The sequence below is a fragment of the Cryptomeria japonica genome, chromosome 5, assembly GCF_030272615.1.
Source record: "Cryptomeria japonica chromosome 5, Sugi_1.0, whole genome shotgun sequence".
NCBI classification, from domain to species: Eukaryota; Viridiplantae; Streptophyta; class Pinopsida; order Cupressales; family Cupressaceae; genus Cryptomeria; species Cryptomeria japonica.
In genome coordinates, this window is record NC_081409.1 from 242513864 (window position 1) to 242536941 (window position 23078).

A 23078-nucleotide genomic window follows, 5' to 3' on the forward strand; every position below is an offset into this window, starting at 1 on the left:
AGGTGAACCTTAGGATGTCAAAGCCACTGAATCTTTTGACAAGTACTACGTAAAGAAAAGGAAAGAAGAAATGAAGTCTGAATCAGAATCTCAATCAAAGTCAAAACAAGGTCAAATTGTGTCTGTTGCCGGGAATAATCATTATGTTATGTTGTCATATTATGTTTATGTTGTCGTCGTTAATAATGAGTTACAGCAGTCAGTTAGTTAGCCGTCCCGAAGGGCAATTGGACGCGATGGTTGGTCGCACCCCTTCGGCTATTATATATTGCATACCTTCCCTTCGTCGGTCTTGCTCGGACCTCCCTTCATAACCTTCAGCTCTTTCATCATCCTCAGCATGTCCTTCTGTAGGGCTTGCACCTTTTTGCCCAACTCGTCGTCGTTGTTGCTTCCCTCGGAAGAGTCATCATCCTCGGACGAGCTATCCTTCTTCTTTTTCTTCTCGGATGTCTTGGTCTCGCTCTCAAGATCCATTGCTCTATTATATGCATCTTCGTACGAGGTTGGTGGAACAATTTTCATCTTCTTCCAAATGGAGTGTTTCAATCCCTCCACAAACCATCTCTTTTTCAACCCATCCACTGGTTGACTCTCCATTTTCCCCAACAGTTCCTTGAGCCGCCGACCATAGGCTCGGACAGTCTCATTCTTGTTTTGCTTTGTGCCATAGATTTCGGCTACTATTTCATTGTCGTCTCTGAGGAGGCGGAACTCTATCCCGAACTCCTCCTTCAGGTCGGGCCATGTGCCAACTTTGGCCTTATCCATATCTAAGTACAAGTCGATGGCCACTCCCCTTAAGGTTGCTGGAAATTGTGTTACCCATTCGTCCTGGTCAGTAACACTGTTTGCTGACCATATGGTTTCGCAAGTGCGGCAATGGCGGACGGGATCTTCCTTCCCGTCGCCGTTGAACTTCGGCAGCTTCTGCTTACTTGCCATCCCACCATTGGGTCTCGCTCCTCTGGTGCCTTGTGTGCTTGTACCTGGTGATCCTCCACCTCCGCCTCCTGCACCTGACCCTCCACTCATGGGTCCTCCGGAGAAGGTTGTTGACCCCGAACCGAACAAATTGCCTCCCGTACAATACCCTTGTGCTCCCTTGGCACCGTCGGCCGTACCGTCACCTTCGGTCTTCTCCCTCCGGTTGTCCTCCGAAATGGACAAGTTCTTTAGTAGGTCTCTGGTAGCGTCAATCAGGTTTAGACTTCGCCTTGTTTGTTCCACCAACTCTTCGCGACTTCTTACCCTACAGTGGTATTTTGGCAAACTGTACAGTTCTCCTTTGGCACCCTCTGTGACTCCTAGGCTCCCTTCGGGCAACCCTACGACAGTGTAGAGAGTGTAATTCTCTCCGTCTATCTCTGCCTCCGCAACCTCCGTGACACCTCCTAGGTTCCCTTCGAGCAACCCCTCGGTCGGTCGTCCCTTGGCAAGCTGACTTAGCCTACGCCTTCGTTCTATTTGTTGTCTGAGATTCAACGCTCTTTGTGCCACTTCCCATTCGTCACTTTGTATCTTTTTATTTTTGTTCTTATTTAGTATATTTGGCATAAATCACTTCCGTACATAGCAAGCACACACCATGTACACAAAAAAAACATTTTTTATTATTTTGCCTTTCGGCCACGATTTATATCAACAGTGTGTCGGGATTATTACAGGGTTCAATTTCCCCTTCGCCTCTTGCCATCACACTCTGCGTCCCACGACGATTGTTCCATTTGCGCGTCGTCGGCCTATGGGTTAATCTCACCGACGGGTAGGCCCATTGTGTCTATACTCCATCCCCTCCTTCCTTTCTCGAGTATGTCTAGGCAACGGCGCCAAATGTTTGCCACATACGGTAAACGATTAAATGCAGAAAGTAAATGCATAGAACATAATGGAAATATACTAAATCACCAGCCTCTGTATTACTTCAACAGTCCATGTACATCAAGTGCTTATAACATTACACCCACCAGCAACAGTGTCTAGTCCAGAGGGAGTTGATGCTTATGGAGATGGAAAAGTTAAAAAGCTTGAGGATTTTACTAAAGATGCAGGTTCTAAGTATGACAAATCAGAGGATTGTCAAAATCAAGGTACTATGGGGCATTGCCTTAAAGACAAATCAGATGGAGAAACTGAAATGAATGAGAAGAGTAGAGAGTTGAAACTAGAAGGAACATTCTTGAAAGAAGAAAACTCAGAAGTTATCATTGAAGAAAAGATAAAAAAGAAATAGGAATTACTAGCTTGTGACTTGCAGCCTACAAATGATCATGGGATGATAGAGAAATCAGAATTTCAAGATGTTAAAAAAGAAGACTCCCCAATAACAGAAGATGGTGATGTCCAAGACACATCAACCCAGTTCTCAGATTCCAACTACATGCAAGCTATGACAGCCCATAGTGAGATTGATTTCCCTTGTTTCGTACACATGATTACACCAGAGCAATACTTGTTAAGACCATATGAGACATATTGTCTTAGAGAGCTGATTGACTAAGAGATTGCCTAACAAGAAGATCCTTTGATTTGATAATGTTTTGTTTGTCATGGATACTTCACCATGGAGTTGGTTGGAGGCAAAAGACATAACAGCTGAGGAGGTGCAGGCATGGATCAGTTTTATGACAGCCAAGGAACATGTGACTTTCAGCTGGACACACCACATAGACCAGCTCTCGTGAAGAAGCAACCTACCTTGGAAGAAGATGCAATAAAGGACAACAAGACACTTTGAAGAGGCAGGAACATGATTTTGATTTTTTGAGTTTGACCAGCAGTCCTTTGTTATCACATGAGCTTTGTATCGAGGACACTCAAGAGTGGAATGATAAGTATAATGTAAAGGATTCTATTCATTGTTATGATGGTAATCCTTTGAGTGAGCATGATGTTGGCCTAACTTCAAAAGGTGAGTTTTATGGAAAAATTGTTGTGAAGGAAGCTATTTTTGAATGGCATGATTATGAAGATCAGAACATTTGTTTGAAGATGTTAGACTTCAAGAGTCACATCACTTGGAAGATCAATTAAGGGTAAACGAAGACATGATTATTGCAATCCTAGCTCACTTTGATGATACTCATAAGATGATGGCAGATTATTGTTGGAAGGACACAAAGGACTTCACCTTGAAGGAGAACTATCTCTTGCAGACTTACAGGTACTAAAAGAAGCTTTGGTTGTGATGAAATCAAATCACCTACACTACTTTCAAACAGAGATCATCTCCTCCAGCTTGATGAGAAATATTTTGATGCTTTAAGAAGGAAAGAAAATGAAATTGACAAACTTACCTATGAGCTTAAGGTTACTATGGATTCCTTGATGAAGTGGCCCTTCAAAAATCAGAAAATCAAGTTGATGAGTTTGTGTGGTGTTGAGCTTGACACATTCTTCATCATCTGAATTGGAAATTCAGTCATCTACTCCAGCCAAAGCCAAAGAGAAACAACTCGATATGAAGATTGTGAAGACTAGACACATGGATGAAGAATTTGTGGGACCCCAATGTGAAGTTTTTAGAAGAGAAGACGAAGATATAACTTGCAACCATGGGACAGAAGTTGTGACAGGTGGTACATTTGATTTTCAGTTGGAGACATCTCTTGAGCCAGCACTTGCTGATGACTATCCACTCATGAAAGGAGAGGTGATTAAGATTTATGAAGACATCACACAAAGGCATGAGGAAAGGACTTCTTTCCTGATTTGGAACAGCAGTCCCTTACCTATGCAGAATCATGCATCGGCAGCCCTTACAATGAAGACGATAATGTTACGGAGTCTTCCAATGTTGGCACTCAAGATTTGAGAGTAAAACATGAGGCATTTGTTATGGATCCAAGCCACAAGATGTCTGAGTTTGTACATTATAGCATGGAAGATGTAAAGAAGACACGAAGTATGTGTAATGGATGGTTAAAAAGACCTAGGGAGGCAAACTTGCTGACTATCCAAGCAAGATAGCACTTACAAGAGGTTAAGGAACACTGCAATCGTATATATCAACCAAGACGACAAAGAGAAGCCTATCTTCAATCACTATTTCTTTCAAGGGAAGAAGACGTGGAGATGGAGCATACAAGGGACAATCCTCTTGAGTTGAGCAAGCCAGAAGAACATTCAGATTTGTGTGGACATTGAAAGAGGTATGGTTCAGAAATTTTTGTTTGTACACATCATGAGGGTCAGGAGTTACTTCTTTTCGAGAGCCCATTGAAGGCTCGAGTCATAGAATTGGATAGGATAGTTGAGCATACATTGTGTGGACCAAATGACGATGTGAGGCATGCACGTGTAGATAGAGACACGGATGGTTCAGATTTGGTTCGACACTTAGCCATCTATGGTGAGTTCAAGGAGTCTACTTGTGTTGAGGTACAAACTTATAATGATGGTGATTCTTTGATGAAGACTGAGACTGCCCTAATTCCAGGAATTGTGACACATGTCATGGAGATACTTGTCTTCAATTTGTATGCACTTGGAGAAGTGAAGTCTCAACTGGTTTATGAACCAAGGTATAGAGAAGTCACAGAGATACTTGATTTTTTGAGTTGCAAACTTTTGAGTTTCAACTGGGCTATGATATATGGTATGCACATGAGCATAAGGGAAGAAGTGTTCCAACCCTAAGTCATGGGTTACTACTACATACATTCTTGAGTAATGACTGCTCTGCATTGCTGAACATGGATTTTCTTGGGAGCACTTCGAGGACAGCAGCTGTTTGGGTGTTGTGGAGAAACATGGATCATCTCTTTAAGATTGGAGGTTGGCATAACGATGAGGCACTATCATCATTTATTATTAGAGGCACTTCTTACATCATCATAAGTCTGATTTTCAGATTTATGGGTGCTGTTCTAGTTTACATCAGCAGCCTAGGATGGGCTGATATGTTTTTTTGTGCCCCTATGATGGGTGTTTTGCACATCCATTGGAGATCATTTGGAGTTGGATAGTTGTTTGTTGTTGATAGCTCCTTGAGATACTTCTATCTCCTCACATTTGATGGATGTGACAGCATGATGAGTTGGGATCCATTAATCAGCTTGATAGTGGGAATGCTTTACAATAAAAGAGTTGCAGGCTTCAACATTGCCGGTTGCATCAGAGGGGAGCAGCGGAGTGACGGTGTTTTTCATATAGCTAGTTTGAAATCTCGGTGGTGCAACAGAGAAATGCTTGAGGACAAGCAATGTTTGGACTGGGAAGACTACAATGTCCCCAATTTTTAAGGTGACGATTAATTAAATTCGTTTTTATTAAGTTGTCAAAAAACTATATAAAATATTCAAATGATGACTTAATATTAATTAATTTAATTAAATAATAATAAAATATTATTATATATATATATATATATATTATAGATACATACTTAAAGATATATATATAATTTAATAACAAATTTATTTTTCTTAAAATACTTTAAATATTTAAGATTCTAAAGCCTTTTCAACAAATCCATTTTGTGGGTAAACTGCATTATGGCAATCCTCCTTGCAACACCTACGCCTCCACATTTGGCCTTTAAAGGACAGAGCCAATGAAGTATCACACACCTGCAAAGGAATAGGATTGGCAGCACTTAAATTTTGTCGAGAAGAAAGTTGTTGTGTCTAAAAAACTATTTCAAAACATCCAAATCCAAATTGTTTATGATATTAATCACCCTATCCTAATTCACATTGCATGCATCCAAAGTTGAGCATTAACCCTTCACATTGCATCAAAATAAGAACATTGATCGTCGAAGTAGGTAGCCAAAAGTTTGAAAGGATGGAGGGAACAGTTAGTGTGATTTGGCATGAAACAGAGTGCAACAGATGGAAACAGTTGAAACTGCTTAGAAACAGGGGTTGGTGACAAGAAACACGTTTTGGCCATCATGATGCGAAATGATGACTTAATATTAATTAATTTAATAAAATAGCAATAAAATTGATATAATATTATCATAATGTCACTTTATTAAATATATTGCTCTAGTTATGTCAAGTCGAGCTATCTTCTAGATGCTTCCTGGAGATCTTTTTAAGGGGGCTCCTAGTGATGTATTTAGTATGCTTATGGAGTTGTTAAACGATTTATGAATTTTGGAGACGAAAACCTTCAGGAGCTTGACAAAGGAGCTGGACAAAAACCTAATTCTTCAAAGGGGTAGATTCATGATGGAGTCTACATCTGTGCCAAATTTATTAAGTCTTCCTTTGAAGACAAATTTGTAGATAAGTTTATCTACTAAAGTGATTTGCAAATATTCAATATTGATTATGATGAACTACTTCCATCTTAAAAAAGGTACATTTTATATGACTGGGAGTTGGTTGTCTGTCTACTTGACTAAGTTACAAACTCAATATTAGTTTGCAATTTCATTGATATAATCTATCATGGGGGCTTTAGAAGCGATTGTCTTTGAAAGAAATCAAGAAAAGCATTTCATTGAAGATTCAATTAATTTAATATGTCTAAGTCGTGACTTGAGAAGAATCACAAATATTAAGCAAACAAGGATCCCAAAATTCACAACATATGAAAGTTATAAGGTTGTGGGGGCTCACGCTTTGGAAAGCAAGCTATCTATGTGATATCGACCCATCAGATAGGATTGTGTAGCAAAGAAACAGTATGTTATTCATGTTACAGTTCCATTGTATGAATTCATGAGTTGAGGTTCTAAACATTACTCTATTATAGAATCAGACATATTTATTGCAAACTGTGTATATTAAAAAGATTTCATAAATGGTAGGCTCCGATTATGTTGCAAGCTTATATTCCAAATTACTTGTATTTCACTCGGTTGATATCTTAAGCTGGAAATTAGTCTCGAAATTGCAATATTAGGTATTGGGAATATTTTAGCATACCTTATATATTTATAATTATTCATTCATCATTGTAAAGTAATCCTTCTAGGCTCTCCTAGCAATGCATCTAGAGGATCTTCAACATGGCGACAAAGGGTGTCGGCATTAGCTTCAAAAAGTATCTCAACACATTTTACTTCCAAGATATTCATAGACAAAGTGCATGGTTGTACGACCTGAATTTGATCCATCTTTGTCTATATCAAGTAAAAGCACATTGAATGCAATTATTAGAGTTAATGCTGCTAGCTTACAACTACCCTCATTGCAAAGCTAGGACTGCTAGGATATATGCATCTCCTTCTTTCATTAAGTCTAACTTTATCAGCCTTGTTATGTTGTCTAGGCTGATTTTGCACTTTAAGCATATGCACCAAAGTGGTCATCCTCACATTATCAACACCCAAGAACAAAATCTTGGCCTCCTTTTGCTACAAGCCCATTGTGGCCTAATCAAACAAAAACATCTTTAATTCCTCGATGGAAAATCTTCCACAAACAGAAAAGATGGCAAAATAAACCCTAGTAGTTGCATTTATTTTCCCTGGCTAGAAATTCGATAAGCCCTACCTGTGAGTTTCACCTTAATTCTAATTGCAAAAAAATGTTGAACTTAGAAAACCTTAGCTATGACCATCCAACGAATGCTACGCATCATAATTAAAATACTCTCCAAAAACTCTCGACTCACGAGTACTCCCAAGTCAAAATGTCAAGCGAATTACGCACTCAAAAACTCTCGACAACTTTTTCCCATAAAAGTCTTGAGTAAATGCTAAAAATTGTGAGTTTTGTATTAAAAACTCCTCTATATTCATATAATTTATTTTTTCTTTCTTGTAGTTAAAAAAATATGCTTTTCATTAGTGGTAAAGGTTTCAAACGCCCTAATTTGAGCTTGCTTACCCCCCGAACCTATTGGGGGTGTTGCCCCAAGAACTCAATGAGGGGCATCACCCCTATTCATTGGGGTCTTGTTGTGACCATTTCACACATCGCCCCATTAGAATGGGGACCCCCTCTTTTGTTTTTTGGTTTGCCTTCTCTTTGCTTGTTTTTCTCTCTGCTTTTAGGATTTTGAGTGAGTGAGTGGTCTGTCTGAGCTAGCTGGATTAGGGTTGAGCCTTGGAAGCTTAGTATTAGGGTTTCATCCAAGTTAAGTCTAATCAAATTTTGGAAAATTGTCGGTCTTCCTGAAGATTCAGGATTGTCAGAATGAGGTATACCCTTCAAGAGAGTCAAATTGGTTAGGTCAGGGATAGGACAGGACTTAGGACAGGTCTAGATTGAAGGAAGGGTTTGCCCGGGTAAGGTCCAGTTTGTTTCTAAGTCTGGGTAAGCTAAGCTTGGTCAGTGAGGAAAGTGAGTCTAGTGGGCTAAGTTAAATAGGGAATGAAATGGATCAAGAGCCTGAAAATGTCAAATTCGCTCCTGACCCTTGCTGAGGGTCCAGGGTGAAATTCTTTGTAGACTGGATTTCCTTCATAATTTTGACTAAGCTTTAACGTGTTTGGAGATGAATTTGTGTGTTCTCGCCTGGAGAGGTTTTTGATTGATTTTTGGAGAGCAAGATGATGCCTGAAATAGGGTATTCGCTCTTGACCCTCTCTGGAGGTCCAGAGCTAAAATTTTGTTTAAGTTTATTTGTCACTAATTTTGGCTAACTTGTTTTGTGCAAGGTCTCCCGGAAGGAAGATTGGACGTCACTTGATGCAATTGAGGGTTTGAAAGCATGAAAATTGATGAATTTTGGGCAACAAAGGCAAATTCGCTCCTGACCCTTGCTAAGGGCCCAGGGCAAAATTTTGAATTTTCCTTATTTTGCAATGAAAAAGATCAAGTTTTGAACATAAGTGAAATAAAGGCATCTCCCTTTACCCGCCTGAGAAAGTTTCAACTCAAAAAGATGAAGGACTTTGTTGAAAACCTAAATTTCGCTCCTGACCCTTGCTAAGGGTCGAGGGCGAAATTCCTTAATCACCTGTTTTCCTGGCAAAATCAAGTCAAGCTTGGGTATGGATGAGAGAGGAATAGTTTTTTCTTCCTTGGAGAGGAGAAATTAACTTGAAGTGATGATGGAACAAGCATGAATTGAGAAATTCGCTCCTGACCCTTGCTAAGGGTCCAGGGCGAAAATCTCTATTGGAGTCATCTCTAGCCGTGTTTGGTCAAATTGAGATGTCAAAGGCGTGATGAATGGTGAAGTGAACATAATAGAACCCCCTAACTTGTTTGAAGATCAAAAGATGAAGGTGCTTTGCCCAAGAAAGGCAGATTTGCTCCTGACCCTTGCTGAGGGCCCAGGGCGAAAATTTGAAAAACTCTTATTCTACCTTACAGAAACAAGGCAAAGTTGAAAGGGATGGATAAGGAAGGACATTACCTAGTGATAGGTGAAAGTTTCAAAGAAAGATGATGATGGATTGAGTCTAATTTGCAAAAATCGCTCCTGACCCTCTCAGGAGGTCCAGGGCGAAAAACTTTGAAGGAGGCTTTTCTTGCTTGGTTTGATTGAAATGAAGTATCAAAAGCATATTGAGAAGAGAAACGAACATGGTCTTGCTTGATGAAGAAGTTTTTTTGATGAGAAAATGAAAATTTTAGTCAAGATTGCAAAATTCGCTCCTGACCCTTGCTAAGGGCCCAGGGCGAAAATCCTTAAAACACCTATTTTGCCTTGCAGTAACAAACCAAGCATGCATGAGATAAATGAAAAAGATCATTGCCTAACCTTGTGAGGTAGATTGGGATTAAAATGACGAAGGAGTAAGCACAAATTTGAGAAATCGCTTCTGACCCTTGCTGAGGGTCCAGGGCGAAAAAACCCTAAATGCACTTTTCTTCCAAAATTCAAGTGAAATCAAATCCAAACTCCAGTAAAAGATGACATTTAGAATGCCTAGGTGAAGTTTTGGATTTGTAAAAATGAGGTATTCAAGGCCTAATTTGAAAAATCGCCCCTGACCCTTGCTAAGGATCCAGGGCGAAGTTATTGGCATTCTTCATTAATACCTTAGTCAAGCGTTGATATTCCTCAAATTCCCCAAAATTGCCAACTTCGAGGCCTTTGGAAAAATTAAATCAAATTCGCATTAAATTAAAGGCATTTTAATTTAATAAATTAATTTTTGACCTTGAAATAATCAAAAGGAGCATCTTGGAGGCATCTAAAATTAATTTTTTAAATTAAAATTTGTTAATGAGCGCTCAAGGCATTATTTTGCCTTTATTGGCAAGTCGGCCACCTTTTTTAAAAGGTTTTTATTTATTTTTTTACCCCTTTTCGCCAAGTCGGCCTTGGGGAAAAGGAGGGTGAGCGCTCTATATAATAGGGGGGCATTATTTCAATTTCAAATCATTCATTCATCCTTTCTAAAGTGCAAAGTTAAGGAGCAGATTGAGGAGCGAAATCCAGCAGATTGGAGGCTAAATTTCCAGAATTTGCTAGAATTGGAGGCTAAAATTCCAGAATTTGCTGAGTGTTAGAGGATAGTTTCCAGATTTTGAAGGGCTGGTGGAAGGCGAACTTCTTTTGAAGGTTAATCAAGACAATTCATCCAAGAGGACCAGCAATTCGATCCTTATCCAGCAAAGTTTGATCTTCTTTCTTCATTTTTCCAAGGTTGATAGTTAAGCTTTAAAATAAGGAGGTATGAGGAATTAAATTTTTGAAGTTTATATTCAAGACTTGTTTTGATCTTATAAGCAATCCTTAGAAAATCTAAGTCTTGTGCAATCTGATTTTATTCATAATTTGAAAATTCATAAATTCTTGGGTTGTCATTTCATTTTCAAATTAATGTTTTGAACTATTCCCTTTGAAATTCTTAATTTCTACGCTTTAAGGTACGATGCTTAAGGATTAATTTTGAAATTTTTGTGTAGGCATCAAATGGCGACCCCTAAAGCTGGAGGATCTGCTAGTCGGCAAGCTCTCATTAAGGAAGATCAGAAAGGTGACGAGTTGGAGACCAGGATCGTGTCCAAGTGGAGTAATATCGGAGACACCAACTTAGGCAACTTCAACGTGAAGAAGTTTCGAGAGGTCCCCTACATTGGCAAGCCATCACCTGTTGCGAAGAAGATAATTGAAAGTGGCATCATCAAGGCGGCAGGTTTCCCTCCCGCATTCAAGTGTCATGAGCTGATGATCGAGTGTGCCCGCCACTATGACTCACAATCAAGGACGATCGTATCTAAGGACGGGAACATCTTAGCTTACCTTTCAGAGGAAGCTATAAGCGAAGCTCTTCATCTTCCAAACCATAAAGATATGATTTACAAAAGCTTAGAAGGAGCCAGGTCAATCTATGAAGATGATCCTGAAACTTGTTTGAATCTCATCAATAAGAATTGGTTGCTCAAAAGTCGGCCTCGCCTGAACAAGATTCCCAACACACCGCATAGGATCGACTTCCAGGAGGAATACAGAGATTTGATAACTTTGCTCAATCGAGTTATAGGGGCTCCTCAAGCCTTCTTCTTCGAAAAGTGGATGTTCTTCTTCACTCAAGTGATAGTCCAAGGAAAAGGAATGCTTCATTGGGCCAGAATTATTAGCAATTGTCTGGACATGCAGTTGAGAAGGCTACGACCCACCAAATCGTTCCACATGAGCTCATATGTTATATATGCCTTAATCAGGAGTTTCGAGTATGCAGGGCTACCTCATAGAGGAATGATCGGAAGAGGACCCGGAGAAATGAGAGTTTGTGATTCTTATGTTCATCTGCATCATCCGCCTAGAAGTGACTACAAGTTAGTCAATGACACCTTCACGATGAACATTACTAGGATATTGCAAGGTGGGATTCATAATCGACTATCTCTGGATGCACAAGAGCTCGTGAAGAAGTATGGTGCATGGTTCATCCAGTTTCAAAAGTGCACATACATCAGAATTCATGGGTGTCCTTCACCTCCTTACATGTTGCCAAGATATCCAACAGACAGGATAGTGCTACTTGAGGTGACTAGACAATTGGCAGCTTATGTGAAGGCATCCAGACATAAGCATGGAAATGGAATTCCCGTGCCCATCATACTAGGAAATTCAGTTGAAGTATGTCCTAATACTCAAGCCACTAAAGATGCAGAGAAGGAATTATCTTTATACTCATTCACATCCTTTGCTTTGCGTGAGAATTTTGATCCTCATGGTTATATGGAGGAGACAGTCGGCAAGAAGTACAAACATGAGTTTCAGGTGGAGGACTTTTGGATGAATCTCCCAAGTGATTTAGAGGTTAAAAGAAAGATGCATTCCAGGCTACGCTTAGATCTCATCAGGAGATGCAAAGTCTATAGAGTAACTGATCAAGCCCAGGATAATGGTAGATACCTCCAGTCGTCTTATGAGAAGGAAGACAAAGCAGTGAAGATAGATTGGAATGAGCCCGAGGTTTTAGACTTGAGAGCTTTGATGGCTCCCGTCTTATCGTGCACTCGCAGATGGGTGGATGTACAACATCAAAAGTTGAAGGAGCAAAATGTATCAATGACATTCACTTTGGAGGCAAGACCAGAAGAAGGAGAAGCAAGCGTGAGTGAGAATACTTCTCACTCCAAAGGTTCAAAGAGGAGAGAAAGACCTGAGAAAAGGGAACCCTCCAGGAAGAAGCAGAAAACCAATCCTGATCATCCACCAAGCACATCTTCTCGACATGAAAAGAAGGCAAGTCAAGGAGAAGATCAAGGGAGGATGGTACATGAAATTGATGAATCTATGGAATCCATGGTACAAAATGACAAGCCAGAAAAGGGACAGACGCCTCAACATTCATCAAGTCAATCTCCCCAAGTTGGTGCTAATGAGCTACATGAAGAGAAAAATGATGATGAAGTGACATCTCCTTTCCGAGAGGATGGACCACTGCTTAAAGAAATACAAGTAAGAGAAACAAGATCCGCCATTCCGGATTGGTTAAAAGAGAGACTGACAAGAGTGGTTGTGGTTGAAGAGGAAGAAGATGTATTTGATTTAGAAAGCCTTATAGGAAATTCTCAAGAGGTAATGGAAAAGAAGAAGGCCACTAAGATGTCCAAGGTAATAAGGGATGAGACAGGATCCAGGAGATTGCAAGTAGCTACACCAGTAGTAGACAAATATGAGGGTGAGATTCTTGCAGATGAGTATGACTTAGAAACATTTGAGCTTGGTCCACTTACCACCGAACAAGTGATGGAAGAAGCAACCGATTCATTTGAAGCACTTAAAGACAAACTTAAGGAAGAAATGGAAAAGAATAAGAAGCTTGAGAGAGAGGTCAGTGCTTGGAGAGGCTATTTTAGTCATCTCAATCAGCCCTTGAGACGTCAGGATCCAGCAGTATCTCCTTTACAAGCACTTCCTCTTGAATCAGTTGGCGAAGCAGAAAGGGTCAAGAGCTTGGTTCAGCTTATGAGCTCTTGGATTGATAAATCCCACACGGTAGCTGTTGAATTTGCAACAAGAATGATGAAGACAGTTCATCGAGGTATCCAGGTCCTTGAAGTTATCCATAATCTAATGATAACTGTAGCCGCTTTCACTCACACTAGAGACGTTATCATTCCTGTCCTACAAGTGATAAGGCAAACACCAAGACGGATCCTGACACAAGAAAAGATAATGGATGGAGGAACCCATAACCTCCTACAGTGGTCAGCTCTGCTCAAGATGAAAGAGGTCCTTTTTGAAGACATCAACACCAAATGCAGTCAAGTTGAAGGTATCATCCATCCAATTCAAGATAGGGCGTTTGAGGTGGTGTGTACCATTCTTGGTAGGCGGATCGAGATTGAGACAGATGTGGACATCCAAGAGTTGGAAGAGAGAGTCAAGGTCATCTTTTGCAAGGAGGAGAACGTCATCACAGATGAGCAACGAGATCAGATGTTCACTACCATGTTCCTGATTGAGAGGATCAAAGAACTTAAACCTGGATGGGAGACAGCTCTTCTCTCTACTTTTGATCAAGTCCTTCACTTGGAAGAACGAATGAAGAATCTTCCTGAGATTCCCATTGCTGAGATTGAGGGAATTGTGTCTAGATTCGTTGGATATGCTAAAAAGGAGCATAGGAAAGCAAACAAAATTCTTGATGAAAAGTTGTTATAGGATGATGTGGCAGTTTAATTCCTATTGGTCTATGTTTCCTCGATATTTGTGCCAATTAAATATTGGCTATGCATTTAATGATGTTTATCTAAATGGGGACCTTTTTTTTGTAACAAACCCTAATTAGGGTTTAGGTGTCAAAATCTCAGCCGTTGATCTTCTTTCGATCTGGGCCATTCATTGTATTTGAGGATGCTATATATACCCTCACTCATTTTCATTTTGATAGTAGTTAGAAGTTAGAGAAGAGAGAGAGCTTAGAGAGAAGAAAGTTATTGTGTAGCAAGACTGAGTAGTGAAGAAAGAATTTTGAACAATTGGTGTCTATTTGGCTTTGAGATCAATAAAATATTGAAGTTATGGTGTTTTATTGCAATACTTGTGGCTATCTTCATGATTGTTTATTTTCTTGAATCACTCTCAGTTGAAGTAGTATTTAAGTTTAAGTTTGAAGGACTAAGTGTTGTGCTTGATCTTTGGTGAGATTCACGTTCCAAACCACTAGCTTCTTACTGATTGTAAGGACACCTTGTGTGGTCAACTGGAAATATTGAGATTGCTTAAGAATTCAATCATTTTGGGAGTATTGATATGTATCTCTATGATAGTGTCATATCCTTGATGATTTGAAAGTTACTGAATCACCTTAGAAGATTGCATCAATTCCAGTAAAGTTGTAATTTCTTGGCGATACTGAAATTGGTAGAATCTTACCAAGTCTAGCCTACATTGAGTCATTCTCAGGATTAGATTAGCATTCATCCCCTGAAACCCTTATCTTTTGCTATTTTTTGAGAATCTGTTAGTATTAGGAAGATCCTGTTCCTGCAGTCAAAAAGAGAGTAATACGGACAAGCTTTCTCAGAAAGTACGTAAGGCCCCTTGAAGAAACAGCATATACAACGACCACTGGTGCTTATCCACACGTAGAGATCCTACAAAGAAGAACCTTGAAGTCATCCTGATTGATCCTTTTCGCGATATCTTCAACATTCAGAGGCTTTAATCAAGAGAGGATAAGGTACTATTTGGGTATTTTATTCTGTGTTTGGCTATGTACAAAATACACGTCAACAGGTCTCCACTCCCAAATCTCCATTAGTTATTGGAATCTTTCAAATAAAAAACTTGATTACAATGAGGGCGTAATAGGGAATTGGGATATAACTCCTCAATGTGCCTACTTAGACGTTATTATTGCACACTTACCAAAAACACCTTTAGATGAGGCAACTTTTACTTATGAAATAGCTAGTGGAAGTGGCATTGTAACTCATTTAGAGTTGAACTTGTTTATTGGTCTATGGTATGTATTAAATTCTAATTTTTATTTATGTATGATGGAAATTAGTAATATGCTCAACAAATTTAGTAACGTGTTTCTGAAGAATATTTCTAATTATTTATGTATATAAAATGTTCGATAAAATTGCCAAGTTATTGCCGAGTCCCGAGTCTCGAGAATTTTTAATTTTGGGCCAAAAGAGTTATTGCCAAGTTTTCAACTATGCTACACACCACTTGTATAAAATAAAAAATACCGCACAAATTTTCAACTTTATAACCCTAACCTCAGAGTTTACACAACGAAAAAACAGCACACAAGCTCATAAAGCCCTAACACAATGTCTTTTAAGATATTGCCAAATAAACAGTACATTAACTATTTTTTTTAATATATTGATGATTTCTAAGTCTAAAATCTAATATAAACATAATCTACACTTTCATTGAACAAAGAAAAATCAACTAAACTTCAACCAAGGATAAACAATATAAAGGAAATGCAAACAACATATGGAAAATAGGACAATAGAAGGAAAAAAAATCACCTATCAAAAATTGGATAATAATTTTGTTTTTATCATGCTGAAATGTAATAACAAAAAAGTATCAACCAGTCAAGGATGCCAGCTTCTAAACAATAGCTAGTGGACAACGACTTCAAGACAATCAGACTGATTTATCGTGCTTGCAAGGATGCAAGAAACCCATTTTGACAAGTGCAAATTATTTGACTATTTCTTTAACCTAGTGATTTGGGTGATCCACCCCTCATTTTGATCAAGGCTTTGGAAATGAATTGGAGTCAACAAATTCTTTTCAATATGTGGATGATCAAAAAGGCTCTATTCTCTCCCTTGTGGATAAGCCTTCTTTCTTGGTGAAGGAACGTTTGTTTTTGTCTCTTCTAGATGAGTCTACACCCAATTTTTCTTTAAAGTAAGAAGTTAAACTTCTGATTGATAAATTTGTATGGATATTTTTGAATGAATGAGGTATCTCCAGTTGGGCGTTGGTCTCTTGGCATGAGATTGAGCTTCCCTCCCTTTTGTCTCTTCTAAAAGCCATGTTCCTTCTTCAACTTAACTCAAAGGAAGATAAGAACTATGTCTATGGATCTATGATAAATCTAGACTTTTTCTATGCCCTTTTTTCCTCTTTTATATGTAAAAAAGGTTGCCTCTTTTAATGTAAATTTTAGTTTTGTTTGTTTTCATCTACCTATACTTTGTAGGTCATCAAAGGTAATTTAGAGTTAGCAGATACGATTGGCTCCTTTGTGAGATTGAATTTAGACTAAAGCACCTCTTTCAAAAGATTCATTAGGGTGTGTGAGTGTGATCTGGTCTTTTCAGATCATTCCTGTCAAGATTCATAGCTACAATCTGTGCATTTTGAGAATTTGCTTTCCACTACTTACACTCAATCAGTTAGGGCACTGGAGGTCATTATATTCTTCTCAGAAAGATTTTCTTTTGGTTCAAAGATGGGGCTGAAGAAAGACAAGCTCAACCAGGACTTTACTTAGACAAATCATCTTTATTTTATTGAATCTTTATTCACTTTTTGGCTACCTTCATGGGCAAGCTTGTTGATGTTCCCTTGTATGTGCTTGGTAATCAAAGGTTAAAGTTTTTTTCTGGGGGGAGGGAAGGAGGGGGTGCAGGGGAACCCAATGAATAATGGAGAGAATCCTCTCATCGAATTCAAAGATTGGTGTTTGCAAATGCCTAGGTCCACTTCTTAAAAGCTGGTTCGTAAGTTGCTAATTTTTTTGTCACTTTTATAGAGGATTCTCCTTCCTCAAATTGGAATGATGCACCTAGTGGTGCTCCTTATTTTTGTGACACTCAATGTCGTATTGACTTGTAGTCCCTCTCAAGGTTCAATGATGAGTTTGTTTATTTGGATCCATCTAGAAACTTTTGTAGGTTCCACCAAATTTCTAGGACGGGAAAGCAAGGGACAAGTGGCTATGTTTTGAGGATGGATTTTTTGAGTACCAGTACCATTGGATGCTTCCCCTCCCCATTCGTATTGGTGTTGTGCAGCGCTTCCCCATTCTAGTTACCATTCATTCTAGGGGGCAGATTGTTAAACAGAAGCGGTGCATTGGATTCAATCTCCCCGGCAGACCGAATCTTTGGGCAGATTGATGTATTCCATGGTGGGGGATCTATCCCACTATTATTCCGTCCTACTATGAAGTCCTACTGTAGGGATCCTATCCCACTCTTATTCTGTGGGGGTATGGAGGTACACGATAGATGAGGGTTGTTGATATGTATATAATGAATCACATTGGATCCCTTCCTCTCCCTCCCTTCCCTCGCCCTGATCCCGAGGAGGCAAGAAGTTGTTGTTGGCCTTATGGAAGATAGTAGTTGAGTTAGGAAAGAGGATGATAAGGAGGTAGGGATAGAGGAATACAATATGTTTCTAGAAGCGAGAAAGGGTCGTCCTTCACCCCCTATTGTCAACGAGAAAGGGAGGGAGGTAGGTTATTGTCAGCTAGGCCATTTCCCTTCTCGAAGGAAGGTTCAATCAGCAAGCATGCTTTCATTCAAAAGGAAGACTAGTTCAACCGAAACCTGGAGAGAAGTTAACAACCTGGAAGGAACAAGCGACAGCTATATAAAAAATAGAATGTTTTTTCAAAACAGAAATTTCAAATAATCATATGTTAACATTAGTAAGGCATTCATCATATACACTATAGATCCTTAAAAAATAATCATATAAACTATAGATCTTTAATACAAACATTAGAGTTAAATTGAGATATCACATAAGAGTCAAACAAATTAACAAATATCAAAACTTAATTGCTTTCATAATTCATTGTCAATTGCATATGATATATTATATATTATATATAATTAAAAATACGACAAAATACCCAAAAGCTACACATTTCAACTACAAAATAGAAAAAACATAGCAAGTATGTTGTTGCCCTAATTGTAAATTAGCTTTGAAGTTTGACTTTGAATCACTAACACTGAGGGGCTGCCTCATCCATTGGAACTCCAACCAATCCCTCTTTTGTCACCTCCTCATCAATCTAGGTGGCATCTTTTGGATCAACATCCCACCATAAACCTCGAGACTATCAATACTTTGAAATTTGATGATCCTAAAGTCCCAAGGCACTATGCACAACCACCAACCTCTTAGCTCATCTAGAGGTAAGCCTAATCCTCTTCATTGAGTGGATGAAGTTGTATGTGGACTAGTTCCTCTCTACAACAAAGGAGCAAACAACTTGTGAAAGGAGGCAAATGTTAAGCATTCTCAACTATGGTGTATCCCTATCATGCCATGTCCACCATCCACTATAGTAAATTGAATGTTGGACCACAAAGTTGGTAGAGGCAATTCATTGTGAGCAAAGTTCAGTAGGCTCCTCACTTGAATACACCTTTTGAAAGCCCTTCGTTAACCATTCTTTCACCTATTCATCATCACAAGGAGGCAACTTTCCAACCTTTGGTGCTTGTTATTTGGAAATTAGAGCAAAGGCTACATTATAATGCAAGGTGCTCTTAGTGCTCCACCACCAAATCACAATAAGCTTTATATGCTATTTGTATAATTTCAAATTAGGACCCCTGTAACAAATTGCTTATTTCATCCACCCAAGCATGTCGTCAAATGTCTCATAAATCTATCCAAGATTGGGAGAATCTATATCAACATATCTAACGGCGTCTACAACAAGTGAAATGAAAAGCAAGCATATAACAAAAATTTCAAGAAAGAATAAGACTCAGTCAAATGACAAGTTAGAAAATTAAAAACAATAAAATCAGAAATATCAAATTAAACTCAGCAATTTATCACCGCACAATGGACTACCAATCATCATCAAGGATCTTTTGTCTGACAACTTTTATTTCAGTAGTTTTTGCATTAGCCCATCTACTCCACTCTGAATTAACCACCATCAACTATAGATGCCCATGCACCTCAAACACCCTCTCTAAATAAAATGAAATAATTGGCATATCTAAACTCCATACGTTTAAGGAATTCCTTCTCTAAAAAAGTATTGAATAGAGCAAGTGACTTATGGTCATTGCAAATGAGCATCTGATTATCTCTAGCTTCTACAACCACTTGCTTCACCTAATCTATCTTTCCTATCTTTCAAAGAATTGTTCAATGCATGAACACAATATGGGGTCTAAAAGATGTGTTTATAAGCAACCCCCACCACCATGCGAGCCAATTTGCACACATGTTCCAAATCAATGACCACCTTACTACATTTGAGACTCTAACCTCATCTACAATCACTGTTAAATTGGAAATTTGCATTCTTGTGCTTCCTTGAACAATCAATAGCTTTAAGAAATGTGTGACTATGTATTGATGTGGTCTTTGTCTCATATCAATCCACCAATCTATAACAATACTATAGCCAATCCTAATCCAAGTCTACCTCATGTCCATCATCAAACTCACCATAGAATATCTTTTGTCAAGGTAGGCAGTGTGTAATTTATGCTCTCCAAGGGGTTAAAAGAAATATCAACAAAAGCTAAATCTTTGTACATTTGTTTGAAGGAGAACATACTACATGAAATGGAATGGCATGGGCATAAAAATAATTGGCAATAGAAGACTACCACATTCCATGCTTGCATATTGAATACGTTGCAATTGTCCCTAACCTCTCACTAGCGATTGTGATTCTTCTTCTTCTTGTGTAAATATCACCACTACTACTAGCAACTATGGACAGCATAGGCATAACTAATCATATAGAATAATAATAGTATTTGCATGCCCTCAGACCTTACTTCCACCTCCATATGCAATCTATTAACCTCTACCTCTCATACTCCTTTATATCTCGACACACCTTAACCCCACATCTTATAATGCCCAAGAGATGAAAATATACCCTAGTATAGCTCCATCTAAAATTTGTCTTATAAATATGACAACCACACTCTACTCCCCCTAAATTTTTCTTTTTCTCTTTTTCTACTTTGTAGGCACCTACCTACTAGAGACACCAATCCCCACTTATATTTGTAGGCACCACTTCTCTAGAGACACCAATCCCCGCAACTAAGAACCAACTTCCTAAGAGACACAAACCTCTTCTATAGTGAGGCACCAACCTCCACAACTCTTTCAAAAACTCTTCACAAATCTGCTCAAACTTTCTTTACAATTCTGCTCATAAAAAACTTCAACAACCTGCTCACAGATCTCCTTCAGATCTGCTTATAACTTTGATTTAGATCTACTCCAATTATGCTTAAAAGTCTTCTCTAATATGCTTCAAACAATCTGCTCTAATAGTCTGATTTTGATTGCTTCAGATCTGTTCATGCATGGATAGATAACCATGATCTGCTTGCCTTGACAACACCTCACAAACTTATCTTTATATCCTCCCCCCTTGAATAGACATGATTGCCAAAGGAGACAACTTTTTAAATTTATATGCGCCTTTTCATGCTAAACAAGGGCACTAGATATGGATCGGCCCATTCGTGATTTCAAATTTATTGTTAATTTCTTAATATACATTCACCCAAAGTTGGGCAATTAGTCAAGTAAGGTCGGCCCTATAAACAAGCATAGATTTATTTATTTTTAATTCAATTTAACCTCTTAATTTGGACACCAAAATGAGTTGACCAAAAGTGGATAAAACTCAGTGTTCCACGGCCAATGGGGACAGGGAGACGCGGGGACACGGGGACGGGCTTCAGGGACAGGAAGACAAAGGGAAAAAGTTTTGGGGACGGGTTTTGGGGACAGGGGGACTTGGGCCTGGAGGGGGGGAACGCGTTTCCGTGGATAGTCGGCCTCCAAATAATATTATTTGTTTCCAGCAATATCTCAACGCAAAGTCTGTAATGAGGGTATTTCTTGAATAAAAATTTGCTTCAGCAACATAATCCAACAATGAACCAATAATCTCCTTTGACATCCATGACAATAATCCAAAAAAGCTCTTTGAATATTTTCTCATGCACAATTGCATGGAACAAAACTGATGGATGAAATCTCTCCATACCTTTAAAATTAAAAATATAAATCTTGTAATTCTTTAAAAATCTATACCTTTAATCATCATGTAGTCTAACTTGTAAAAAACAATGGAAGATTCACCACAGCTGTCCTATCAAATGTATCCAAACTTCATTTCTCTGGAAATTACAAATTACAGTGTATTCATAAGCTGATGTATTTCTACTGACTGCATTTAGTGCCTAGATCAAGAAAATATGCAATAACCAGAAATAAAATAGAGTACTTCTGGAATGAGAAACAAATTATGGTAGCATCTGAGTCCAAATTCCAAAACCATAAGAAAGGTACCTTGGCAGCAATAGACTCTAGGAGCATCCCAATAGTCATTCGAGAAGGAAATGCATGTGGATTAATAATAAGATCTGGACGCATTCCTGTTACTGCTGAAAATGGCATATCAATATCTGGCCACAATTGTGAGCAAACTCCCTTCTGTCCATGCCTACTACTGAATTTGTCACCAATGATGGGATTTCGGCCACGGCGGACACGTATTTTGACCTGCAATTCAAGTAATCCAATTAAACTGTTAAATAGAAACTATTGGAAGGAAGGAAATGTTTAGGAGAAAAAATCAAGCACCACATTTCAATTTATGCTTGTATTGAAACATTTTACCAAAAAGGCATTACAAGGAAACCTTTGCAACACAGAATAGCATGAACCATCTGAAATCTCCAATTCTTTGAACAACTCAAGTTTAAGTTAATTTAGGTATCAAAATTCTCCCAGTGGGAAAGACATAATATCAATATAGAAAAATAGAATATTTATATTTTTAGAGCCACTATTTTGAAATCTTAGGATTTTGGCTGTCAAACTATCTATATGGAATTCATAGATCGGGACACTCCAAGCAGAATTTCATGGGGAAAAAATTTCCTACAGTAAGGATCTCTCACCCTGTGCAACAGAAATTAAAGATATGTAAAAGCATACAGACATTGCAAAGTATTAAGCAATACCTTCTCAGAAACCTTTCTCAAGAAAAATTCACAACGACCATCTCCCTGACATCTCACCAATAAATAAATCAGCATATAACTTACAAGAGAAATAAGGCAACACTAAATCAATTGATTCCCCATTTTGGGCTAATCTTCAACTTAGATTCCATGACCAAAAAGTATCTCTACCATCAAAGTCACCTGTGACTTGCATCTGGCCTTGATCATTGAGACAACTCTACACCCATGTGTTGGATATTATTGTATCCAAACTCAACAATTATTGTGTCTCTCGGACTTTAAACCTCAGGCTTTGCTTTGAAAGCCCTTTTACTTTTACAGCTTGAGCTCATCCTGATTGGCGTTGTTTATTCAAGCCTCAAATGTCATTAGTGATTGGTTTCCATTGTTAACCACCTGTGAAAATCTGAGAAGCTAAAACGCAGGTATACGATTGCAAAATCTGAAGTAAAAAAATGAATAAAAAAAAAACTAATTTTCTCACTTAAAAACCTCGGGCTTTTGACCTCAGGCTTTTCTTTGGAAGCGCTTTTACGTTTACAAGTTGAGCTCATCCTGATTGGCATTATTTATTGAGGACTCAAATGTTATTAGTGATTTGTTTCCATTGTTAACCACCTGCGAAAATCTAACAAGAGAAGCTAAAACCCAGGTATACAAATGCAAAATCTAAAGTTAAACTGTTTTTTTAAGGGTAATTTTTCTCAGTTAAACCCTCTCTCCCTTGCCAAATTAAATCCTAAAGCAAGTAAAAACAAATGTTTCCAGGCATTTTGTTTTATATTTTTA

General features: G+C 38.5%; 1 protein-coding gene across 1 annotated transcript in view; it reads right to left on the reverse strand.

Annotated features, from left to right (window-relative positions):
* LOC131028829 (DNA-directed RNA polymerase I subunit 2) overlaps nt 1–23078 on the reverse strand; it is a 220399-nt gene that overhangs the window by 24556 nt on the left and 172765 nt on the right. The window contains exon 25 of the mRNA XM_057959181.2: nt 21610–21822. Coding sequence (XP_057815164.2) covers nt 21610–21822 — 213 coding nt within the window. The remainder of the gene's footprint in view (nt 1–21609; nt 21823–23078) is intronic.